This window comes from Colossoma macropomum, unplaced genomic scaffold, assembly GCF_904425465.1.
Source record: "Colossoma macropomum unplaced genomic scaffold, Colossoma_macropomum, whole genome shotgun sequence".
Taxonomy (NCBI): Eukaryota; Metazoa; Chordata; class Actinopteri; order Characiformes; family Serrasalmidae; genus Colossoma; species Colossoma macropomum.
In genome coordinates this window covers 2,625,196-2,637,435 of record NW_023494787.1, presented here as the reverse complement: position 1 = coordinate 2,637,435, position 12,240 = coordinate 2,625,196, and the positions used below count along the sequence as shown (strand labels likewise).

General features: G+C 42.3%; 1 protein-coding gene across 1 annotated transcript in view; it reads left to right on the top strand.

The window, feature by feature from the left end:
- The first annotated feature begins 6,777 nt into the window (after positions 1 to 6,777).
- Positions 6,778 to 12,240, top strand: part of ppp1r1b (protein phosphatase 1, regulatory (inhibitor) subunit 1B) — a 39,483-nt gene continuing 34,020 nt past the window's right edge. Inside the window, exon 1 of the mRNA XM_036565858.1 lies at positions 6,778 to 7,232. Coding sequence (XP_036421751.1) covers positions 7,119 to 7,232 — 114 coding nt within the window. The 5' untranslated portion in view covers positions 6,778 to 7,118. The remainder of the gene's footprint in view (positions 7,233 to 12,240) is intronic.

Below are 12,240 nucleotides of genomic sequence, written 5' to 3'. Positions count from 1 at the left end.
CTAGGTTGGCCAAGCCGGCTCGCTAGGTTGGCCAAGTCATTTACATTTACATCATTTAGCAGACACTCTTATCCAGAGCGACTTACAAAAAGTGCTTTGTCTATCCAGAGAAAGTATCTTTGCTAGTTACCAATAGGTTAGAGAGAAAGCCAGTCCTGAGCTCAGATACTGCTAGAATCAGACAGTCATTGACACCTAGAGAAAAAGGAACAGAGTTAAACGCGGAGCAGTGCAATACAATACAATACAATACATTAATGCAGTACAATACTTTACAATCAATACTGAACTCAGTGCTCATCTAAGTGCTGTATAAAGAGACGGTCTTCAGTCTGCGTTTGAAGACAGGGAGAGACTCTGCTGTTCGGACAGCCAGTGGGAGTTCGTTCCACCACCTGGACTCCAGCACAGAGAACAGTCTAGATGCTTGCCTTCTGCGCGCCTTGAAGGATGGCGGGTCAAGCTGAGCTGTACTCGAAGCTCGAAGGGCTCGTGGTACAGTTCGAGATTTGACCGTTGCCATCAAGTAGGGAGGGGCTGGTCCATTTTTGGCTTTGTAGGCAAGCATAAGGGTTTTAAATCTGATGCAGCTACAGGAAGCCAGTGAAGGGAGCGCAGCAGTGGGGTGACGTGGCTGAACTTGGGGAGATTGAAGACGAGCCATGCTGCTGCATTCTGGATGAGTTGCAGAGGCCTGATGGCCGCATTGGAAGACCAGCCAAGAGCGAGTTGCAGTAGTCAAGCCTTGAGATGACAAGAGACTGAACGAGCACCTGGGTGGCCTCTCGAGAGAGAGAAAGGGTCGGATCCTCCGGATGTTGTACAGGAGAAATCTGTATGACCGAGTTAGGTTCGCAATGTGAGTCGAGAACGATAACTGGCCATCCAGAACCACACCAAGACTTCTTGCCTTTACAGACGGGACAATCAGAGAGTTCTCGAATGAGATGGCAAGATCACAATGAGGACCTGTAGTTGCAGGGATGAATAGCAGCTCAGTCTTGCTAGGATTGAGCTTCAGGTGCTGAGCTGCCATCCATGAAGAGCTGTCAGACAGACATGATGAGATCCGACTGGAAACCTGGGTGTCAGAGGGTGAGAAGGAAGCATTTGTTGAGTGTCATCAGCATAACAGTGATAAGAGAAGCCTTGAGATGATATTACATTGCCAAGAGAGCTAGTGTAAAGAGAAAAGAGAAGAGGACCTAGCACCGAGCCTTGTGGGTCACCAGTGGAGAGCCTGCATGGAGAGGATGTGGACCCTCTCCATGTTACCTGATATCCCCCAGAGCGATCCTCCAGATAGGACTTGAACCACTTCCACGCAGAGCCAGTGATTCTAAGGTTGGTGTGGACGTCCAGAAGGATTGTGTGGTTGACCGTGTCAAAAGCTGCTGAGAGGTCAAGAAGAATCAGGACAGATGACAGACTGGCTGATCTTGCTGACTGGAGCTTCTCTGTCACTGCTATAATTTAGCTCGCTTGGTTAGACAGTTAGTGCTCTAGGTTGGCCAAGTTAGCTCGCTAGGTTAGACAGTGCTCTAGGTTGGCCAAGTTAGCTCGCTAGGTTAGACAGTTAGTGCTCTAGGTTGGCCAAGTTAGCTCGCTAGGTTAGACAGTTAGTGCTCTAGGTTGGCCAAGTTAGCTCGCTAGGTTAGACAGTTAGTGCTCTAGGTTGGCCAAGTTAGCTCGCTAGGTTAGACAGTTAGTGCTCTAGGTTAGACAGTTAGCTCGCTTGGTTAGACAGTTAGTGCTCTAGGTTGGCCAAGTTAGCTCGCTAGGTTAGACAGTTAGTGCTCTAGGTTGGCCAAGTTAGCTCGCTAGGTTAGACAGTTAGTGCTCTAGGTTGGCCAAGTTAGCTCGCTTGGTTAGACAGTTAGTGCTCTAGGTTGGCCAAGTTAGCTCGCTAGGTTAGACAGTTAGTGCTCTAGGTTGGCCAAGTTAGCTCGCTTGGTTAGACAGTTAGTGCTCTAGGTTAGACAGTTAGCTCGCTTGGTTAGACAGTTAGTGCTCTAGGTTGGCCAAGTTAGCTCGCTTGGTTAGACAGTTAGTGCTCTAGGTTAGACAGTTAGCTCGCTTGGTTAGACAGTTAGTGCTCTAGGTTGGCCAAGTTAGCTCGCTTGGTTAGACAGTTAGTGCTCTAGGTTGGCCAAGTTAGCTCGCTTGGTTAGACAGTTAGTGCTCTAGGTTAGACAGTTAGCTCGCTTGGTTAGACAGTTAGTGCTCTAGGTTGGCCAAGTTAGCTCGCTAGGTTAGACAGTTAGTGCTCTAGGTTGGCCAAGTTAGCTCGCTTGGTTAGACAGTTAGTGCTCTAGGTTGGCCAAGTTAGCTCGCTAGGTTATTGCCCTGTCAAAATACCTGAGGGCTGAAATATTATTCACAAATGATTTAAAATATTAAGGTTTCAGAATATCAGCGCACAGAATCAGAGCTTTCTGTAAGCTGCTGTTTCCTATCACTGTCTTAAAGATGCACAAGGCTTCTTTTATTGTTGGATTACTCTGAGCAGTTTGGATCAACAGACGCTTATAACAAATGATTAAATAGCTCCAATAACAATAAAACACCAGAAATGACTTCAGTAAACGAGAAGAGCGGATTAAACAGCACACGTTCTTGTTCAGTTTCAAAGGGTAAATATTTACAGCTGCTTTAGTTTGTCTGCCCTTTCTTTAATTTTTATGGTAATGTCTGTGTTTTGTTTCATGGCTAGTGATATTAAATTTATTAGTCTTTTGAAATATGAGGTACTTGGCGCTTGCTGTGGCTCTCGATTAGGATTTAAAAAAGGCTCTTAAACTTTAGCTAACTTCGTTACCTCAATAAGTACCTCATTACTCTGTAATTTTACTGCACTGCTGCCACCATCAGGTGTAAGGAAGAACTGCAGTGAGCTGGCTGGCGGGTCACTTAGAATACACTCTAAAACAGAAGCAACAGGCCAATTAAACCCTGCCTTAAAGGCCATTTAACCCTGTGGCCGGACTTTGAACACTCTTGGGGCCTATATCCTTTATTCTTCTTGGGGTGTGGGTGTGTGTGGGTGTTAGGAAGTTAGGGATACAGTTAGCCACGATGCTAATCTGTGGGATGTAAGTTTGCATTATAATTGTTAGCCATATCAGCCTCATAGCTCCAGTTAGGGACACAGGTAGCCTCCATGCTAATTGGTGGGGTGTAGGTTTCCATTACTTGTTATCTACATTAGGCTGTAGCTCCAGAGCTAAAACTAAACAAGCAAAGTTCAGACACCAAACATCTCTTGGCAGGTCAGCTACATTAGGGTTACACTGGGGGAACTTTATTTTTATCATTATTGTTATTTATTTTTTATTTGGTCCTTTTTTTCAGTGAAATTTACTTTTAAATATTTTGTATATTGGCCAACACACAGTCACACGTAATGTAGCAGTTATTCTGCTGGTCTTGTTGTCATTTTGTCTTTAAATTAAAATTAAGCTAAATAGAGCCTCTAGTGGCCACATTTGTCACTACAATTGACACCCACTGAGCACTGCACCGCACTTTTTGCCAGTTTCATAATTTGACTTGTAACAATTTTAGTGTAAAAAAGGAAGCATAATTTTTAGAATTCAATCTAAAACTGTTTTTGTCCTGTTTACAGTTTAAGCTGCTGCCGTTCTGCTGCCGTCCGTTTGACCCCTTTAGAAAGATTAAGCGAAATCCCTGCATGCTGCATGTTCAACTGCTTTTCCGAGCAAAAAGCTCACAAAGAGAAAACATTTTTTTCTTCATTGTAACCGAATGCATCACAGCTGTTTCACAGCCAGAATGAAAACTGGAACCGTCGCTGTGTCGGTTCTCCTCTACAGTAAACACTGGAGCGAGAGTTTCCAGATTAAAGTCAACCTGGAATCAAAACAGACCTTTTAAACGTGATTAGTTTGTGTCTTTTGTCACATTAAGCACAATCCACTGTGCCGCCTCATTCCAAAGACAGAGTTCTTGTTTTTTTGATGGAAGTGATTTCTGACGCCTCTAAATGCTGCCGTTTGGTGCGTCACTGTGTTCCACTGGGCGGGAAAAATCATACTGACCAATAATTTCTGAGCAAAAATCATTCAAGTTATTTCCGCTCGTTTATGCTGAAAACCTGAGTTCATGTTGGCAGGACTGAGAGAGTTCGGGTCTCTGGCAGTGTTTTTGTGCTGTTTTCTAAAGTTTTCGGCGTACACACACGCACATTGGTCTTACCTTCCTAGTGAGGACTTCCAGTTTTTTATTACTGTAACCAAGTAATTACCCCTAACCTTAACCCTGACCCTAACCTCACTATCCAAAAGACAATTTTTCTGCTTTTTATTTTTTTCTCAAAAAAAAAGTGAAAACAGCGCAAGCAAAAATGTCCAATGTTTTGGCCTCTCGATCACGTTTCAGACCAGTCAGAGTTTATCAAACATATTTGATATTTTTGACCTGACTCTAACTACACTTGACGAGTGTAATCTGGTGTAAACTGGTCAATGACTCAATCTGAACGGATTCCTGCAACAGAAAAAAAATACAAGTAAACAAAGACAAATGGAGAAAAGTCTCGCAGGTGTGGAGCGAAGCTTTTTAATGAGCTGAGTTTAAGACACAATCGAGTTTATTTACTTTTAAAACTCTAAAAATACCAACTGATCACATTTAAATCATTGATCCTCACTTAAATGTTTACCTGCTGCTTCTTTACTGTTTCAGCGGAAACGGCAGAGAAAACAGCAGCAGCAGCTCACGTTTGTTTATTTGCGTCTCCTAGTAACAGGAGAACGTGGGAGTTCAGTGAGTTCGTTCGGTTCAGCAGCAGCTGAAAACTTGATTAGTGTGTGATCCTTAATTTTTTATAGTGGATCCCCAATATTTCAGTCGCCCTAGAAAGTCTGCAGAAACCATTTAGACAGTGTGGGATGCCCAGTCTTTATAATCTGTTCAGACTTTGAAAGGCGTGTAGTGACCCCAAGGCTTTTTTGTGCGTCACTGAGCCAAACACTACAATTGATTTGAGGTTTCTGTCAGATTTTGTCAGATTTCAAATGTGTTTTGTGAAACAGAAATTTGATCTTCAGTCTGGACTGTTTTGGTCTCTCCTCGTTCAGAGAGGAGTCTGGTCTTTTATGGCTGAATTAACGGCAAAGACGGCCTCCAACTTCGGCCTTGCTCACCCCCAAGTTCTATCCATTTCGCCAAACTTAAGCGGTTATTTTTTACCCCTTTTTATGATTACAGTGAAGTTGAGGCCGTGTCTGTAATTGTTCGGGTCTTGTGAGTGTTTGGACCCTAAACTCTCTTTTCCCAGTGAGGTGGTTTTAAGAAAAGCTGTTTTGTTTGTGTTTGTTGAGCTCGCTGTCCAGTCTTTGAACACAGGTTGCTGCTGTTGCCCCAGGAAACGGGGGGCAGCTGACGCAAGACTTAAGCAGACAGGAGCTGAACTTTATTTTATTTATGTATAATTTTTTTTTTTACCATATTGACTTGCACCATCTCAGTTTACCTTAAATATAATCTCTGCTAAAACCTCCATCTGATGTATCTTGAAGGTGGAAGGAAGTTTTGGGGAGAACTGCAAGCACTTTGGGGCAAATACATGAGGGCAGGCTCTTGTTTTCCTGGCTAATACAGAAGAAAGGTTGCCAGATTGGGCAGGATTAACCACTTTAGCATTTTAATGCAAAGCTATGAAATTAATTATTTATCATTTAGGGTTTTTTTTCATTACCTTACAGTATTTCAATAAAGGATTAAAAAAAATTAAGAGATGTTTTGCATTATTAATAATAATGACAACAAATAGTAATTACCATATTTGTATGATGATAAATGAATGAAAGTTTTGCATTCTGAATACCGTCGCTTAGTTAAAGGGGAATTTCACTAATTTTTCAAAATTTCTCCTTAATTAAAAAGTTGAGATGTAAACAGAGTCGTTCAGAGTGGTTTGGAGTGAAACGCTCTGTTCTAGAGAAACTTACCGAGTCAGAACTGTTCACAGTGGTGGTGATAGGAACCAGACGTCCACCTCTAAAAGCTCCCTCACAGAAAGTTCCTACATGAAATGGTTATGAATTCACTGCCTGATGACTGAGACACTGTTTTATGACAGTTTAGAGAACTTAAACTCCATTCATGGTGGAGGGATACATGCAGGGTGTTGTGAGGCAAAATAGTCCCCAAAGAAAACTTATTATTTCAGATTTTCCACTATTTTCCATCATTCTATATTGTCTATATCTGTGTTGTAGTCATGGCGACCTCTGGTTCTTCGACCTCTCATCTCAACCACTGAATTATACGGAAACTTTGAAATGTGGGTGGACTTTCCCTTTAAAGTCAGCTGTAGGCAGGAACGTCCCTTTAACGTTCTGCTGTTGGAGGTGAATTACTGCACTTTCTTATGTTCTGCTGCCGCCAGTGTTTACGTTTAACATCCTGCGTCCGACCGTTAGCTGAAATGAGTTATTTCCTCAGTTCTCTCTCTCTCTCTCTCTCTCTCTCTCTCTCTCCCTCCCTCCCTCCCTCCCTCCCTCCCTCTCTCTCTCTCTCTCTCTCTCTCTCTCTCTCTCTCTCTCCCTCTCTCTCTCCATCCCTCTGTCTGTTTCTCTGTAAATCTCTCATTCACAAATAGAGGCCAAAAGAGGCTCAGCAAGCTGGATGGGATTAACTTCTTTTTTTTCTGATTACAAATCAACCTCAAAACACACACACACACACACACACACACACACTGCACACCCCCCTCCGTCCCTGTTTAAGCCCCGCCCCCTCTGCCTGCCTCTGGCTGAGCTCAGTCCTGTACAGCCCTCATTTGCTGTGTGTGTGTAAGTGTGTGTGTGCTGTGAAACAGAGGAGCGAAAGAGAAGACAGAGTGACTTTTGGGAAAAGAAAGGAGAGAAGAGAGAAAAGAGAGCGTCTGCACTTTCTAGTGCGGCAGAAAAAAAGCAGAGAGAGGGAAAAAAATAGCTTTTCTGGCAGAGTGAGCGAGAGACATAGTTATAGAGTTATAGAGAGAGAGAGAGGGCAGTGGAGAGTGCACTCTGGACCCCAGCGTTTGCGTTGTGTCCAGCGGTGAAGGATCTGCGGGACGTTTCTGACTCTTTGTAGTGTCTGTGGAGTTAAGGATGGAGACCTCAGGGCCCGAGGACGTCCCGGTGGAGCCGAAGGAGAGGAAAAAGATCCAGTTTGCTGTTCCCTCCACAGCGCCGACACAGCTGGACCCCAGACAGGTGGAGATGGTGAGTGACCCCTGAGGGCACCACACACATACTGGTATTACTGTGTTTGTGGGAGCGATGTAGGGGTGGGTAATACGAAAAAACACACTTTCACAATACTTGACCTTTTTTGCAATACAAGATATCTAACAGTTTTTTTCTGATATTTGCTGTTGGAAATGAAAAAATAGAGCCAAATTTAAAAAATACAATCAGTAACTATGAACACAGTGAGTTTTGCAGTGCATTCCAGCTTCTGCAGTACAGTCGGTCCATTTAAACAGCTGTTTTTGTTATTGTGCTTGTTTTATAATCCAGGCAGTTGTTCAGTGCTCTAAAAGTACTGACCATACACACTTAAAATGGTTCTTTAATGGTTCTTTAGTAAAGACAGTGGTTCAAATATGGAACCATGAACACTCAGAGAACCATCTGCATGCTTAAAAGGTTCTTTGCATGGTTAAATGGCTCTTCAGATTGATGGAGAATGTGTTAATGGTTCTATATAGCACCATAAAGCGTTCTTCTGTTACAATGTCAAGTGTCACAATAAAAGAACCCTTTTTGGTGCTGTACAGAACCTTATACGACACATTCTCGATCTGAACAATGATCGCACCACGCAAAGGAACATTTAAGCATGCAAATGCTTCTTTGAGTGTTCCTGGTTCCATGTAGAACCATTGTCTTTATGAAAGAACAATCTTTTAGATAAACCAGATAAACCAGCACAGCCCTGTAGCAAAACCAGTATATTGTGTTTTGGATGCTGGTATGCTGGTCAACCAGAATGACCAGGCTGGGTGACGAGACTTTTTTTCAGCAGGGCAGTTTTGTTTTTTGCTAAATGATTGTGAAAGTATTGCAGTGGAGAGATTCTAAGTCATGAGACAAAGCAGAGTGAAACCAATTTAGCATAAAATACAAACTGCACCCATTTTCAGTAAATAGCTTAAGTTTCTTTAGCGGTCACTGCTATTAAAAGCCTGAAAGTTAGCTAACAGGCTAAATAAATCCATCATTACTATAACAGGCTTGAATTTAAAGTACTTACGATATTAAATATGATATTAAAGGACGTCACTTGAATGTCTGACACGCTCCACACAAGTCGTGCTGCTTTAATCTCCAGTTCAGGTTCACACCTAGGCTAGTTGTAATGTAAGTGTTTAAGTTCAGGTTTATTACCACTAAATCAGAACGAGCTGCACCACAAACTAGTCTTAACATGGAGTTTAGTAGCTAAATATCTACACCCCCCCAGGTGTAAGTTTTGGAGAAACCATCAGAAACAACACACAGAACACAAAAAAGACCAAAAACATTAAGTTTAACTAAGTAAAGACTCTAAAACCCTCACAGCTCCAGCTCAGTGAGACTCAGCAGCTGCACAAACAGCTAAACTGAGGCTGCTGTTGTGTCGCTCAGCCAGAAACCAGCGTTTAAAAAGCTGCATATTTGGGAAATATTAAAGAATAAACAGACAGCAGCTGTAGATAATTAGCTTTATTCAGTTTAACTCGGACACATTGTTCTCTTCTGTGCTGGGTGTTTGAAGTCAGAGCAGCTGCCGTCACGTTTGCATGGCAGCGGGTTTGCTGATCGGTTCTCACTGTGTTATGATGTTAAAGAGACCGGCGTATTAGTTAGTAGATACTAGTTAAGACACAATGATTTGTGGTGCAACCAAATTTAGTTAAAAGGCAGTTGAGACTAACTAGTGTAACTGAGGACTCAGTAACCTGGAATCAGCCAGAAATGAACCCAACACCATTCGCCAAACTAAATGGGCTGTAAGATGCTTTACAGACTGGCTGGAACAAAACAACATTAATTACTGATCTGGCAAAAACTGACATAACTGAGCTGAACTTGATATTGTGTCAGTTTTATGGCTCAGTCTGATTTGGTCAGACTCTGAAGATCAGACTACATGTTTGGCGAATGGTATTGGGTTCATTTCTGGCTGATTCCAGGTTGTTTAGCTGTTCTTCTGTCACAGCTGCCGACTGAAAAGCTGCTCAGTGGTGATGACAGTTTGGGAATTTAGTGTAAGGAGCTGGAGAACGAACTGCCGGCTGTGCAGCGAGTGGGCGGAGCTCGTTACTCTGATGTAGCAGCAAGCTTCTCGTTAAGGAACTATAATTTGGTGAAGGAACTGCGAACATTAAAACATATTAAACGCTGTGTTCACGGCCCAGTTTATTAATTTATTACTTTATTTATTTAACTGCTGTATAAAAGCAATAGAACACTCGAGGAGTGTTATCTCCCTCTCGTGTTCTAGTGCTTAAACATAATAATAACTTACAGTACATACCTAAAAGTTGTTAGGGGGCCCCCTGTTGGCCGTGGGGCCCTAAGCAGCTGCTTATGTCGCTTATGAGGTAGAGCCGGCTCTGATGGCCAATCCAGTTATGGAAAGTGAGAAAGTGAGTACACTTTATGGAAAAAGTCCACAACAGGGTACCGGTCAGTTCTGAGATGACGCTGCATTTAATAGTGTGATTGTAATGTGGTTAATTTACTCAGTGAACAGCTGAGTGAATGTGGGCTGGGTCAGCACTGCTGCTCTGTGAGCTCCATTATGAAGCAGATATTCAATGGAGTAACTATCGAAAATGATCCAGCTATGATTATCATGATCGTTTCATTTTACAGGTAGGTCAGCTTATACAGCGCTGAGCTCTCTGATCAGTAGACTGTATAACCTGCAGCCTGTCTGCAGTTAAAGTTAACGTTGTGCACTGAAAGGTTAATTTGGTCGATTCAAACAGTGACTAACATGTCAACATTTCACACGTTACATCAACACAGCTTTGTCTTTTAGTTGCTTCTGGCAACAACTGTATTGATGTACTTTATTTATGTGGAATTGATTGACAGATTCAGTTATAAAAATACTTCACTTATGTCATTTTAATACATCAACACTCTTTTTATTTAAGTTTGTTCTTGGCTGTGTGCCTCTGGTTTACCGAGCTATCAAACTACATAGAATCAGCTTAGGCTTAACCAAACTGTTAAAAATAAATATAAGATCATTTAATGTAGTTTAATATTAATTTGTCTCCCTGTTGATGAACCTTCCTATCTAAAACAGTGACACCTGGTCCTTACTGTCACTCCCTCAGCGACCGTATTTGAAACTGTATATAAAGCTGGAAACACGGTTCTTTAAACGGTCCAACTTGGTTTCAGATAAGCACATCAGATCTTTAGTGGTACAGTAATTGCCAGGAGCGAAGAGGAGAGATGAGTCTCTTATGCCAAATTACAGGTCTGTTTTATCTGTCTGCACATCTGGACACCTTATCACACATCTGGCACATCTGGACACTCCACACCTGGACACTTTATTTCACTACCAATACATGCGCACATTTATTCAGTATAGTCATTATATGCTGCTACCTGCACCTCCTTGTACAGTCATTACTGCCTTTTTATCTATAATAGATCTTTGCATATTTTTTGTATATTTCTAGTTGTATATCTGACTGTAGATAGTTTTTTTAATATTCCTCTTTTTATATTGTATTACCTTTATTATAATTGTGCTGTGCTGTGTGACTGATACTGACTGCTAAATTTCCTTCAGGATCAATAAAGTATCTATCTATCTGTCTGTTTGTCTACACCGATCATAACATTCTGACCACCTCCTTGTTTCTACGCTCATTGTCCATTTTATCAGCTCCACTTACTATATAGGTGCACTTTGTAGTTCTACAGTTACAGACTGTAGTCCATCTGTTTCTCTGATACTTTGTTAGCCCCCTTTTACCCTGTTCTTCAGTGGTCAGGACCCCCATGGACCCTCACAGAGCAGGTGTGCTGGTGCGAGTGGATCAGACACAGCAGTGCTGCTGGAGTTTTAAACACTGTGTCCACTCACTGTCCACTCTATTAGACACTCCTACCTTGTCGGTCCGCCTTGTGGATGTAAAGTCAGAGACGATAGCTCATCTGCTGCTGCACAGTTTGTGTTGGTCATCCTCTAGTCCTTCATCAGTGGTCACAGGGCGCTGCCCACAAGACGCTGTTGGCTGGATATTTTTGGTTGATGGACTATTCTCAGTCCAGCAGCGATGCTGAGGTGTTTAAAAACTCCAGCAGCACTGCTGTGTCTGATCCACTCAGACCAGCACAACACACATTAACACACCACCATCACGTCAGTGTTACTGCAGTGCTGAGAATGACCCACCACCCAAATAGTACCTGCTCTGTGAGGGTCCATGGGGGTACTGACCACTGAAGAACAGGGTAAAAGGGGGCTAACAAAGTATCAGAGAAACAGATGGACTACAGTCTGTAACTGTAGAACTACAAAGTGCACCTATATAGTAAGTGGAGCTGATAAAATGGACAATGAGTGTAGAAACAAGGAGGTGGTCAGAATGTTATGCCTGATCAGTGTATGTATGGACACCCTGTTCTAAAAGTTCTAGCTACGTTCCTGAGCAGATAGATTAAGCTGAAAAGTGCCGGAGTTTCCTTTAAACCCTGCCATCTTTCTGATAAACGTCTTGCTGTCAGATGTGGTTCTCTGTGGGTTCAGCTCGGTGTGATCTGAGTTTTCTACACTGTAAAACAGAGATTTATACTGATAACCTGTTTATATGAGCTGCTATTTTGTTTCGCTTTATTTTAATCGAACTTAAATGAAGTTCAAAAAGTAGTAAAAATTAAACTTAAATGAAGCAATAAAAGTTTTGGTACCTTTTTTTTAGTTGATCTGACAAAAAAAAAATGTTTTAGCATCTGATGAGGTCATTTTTTTCTCCGTAAAGCTGTTTCATCTCTTTTTCTCATCTTTCTGCTTCCCTCTCGTATCTGTTCTTCATTTTCTGGAACTTTTCGTCCCAAACCCCGGCTGTGCGGTCAACAGATCAACCGGCTGGATTTGATTTGCCACAGAAAGTGTTGCTGTAGTTGTTCAGCTGCAGGATTGAGGCCAGATAAATGGGCCTGCAGTAGAGCTTTAGTGCTGCGAGGAAGTGTCCGATGGACGATACGACAAAAG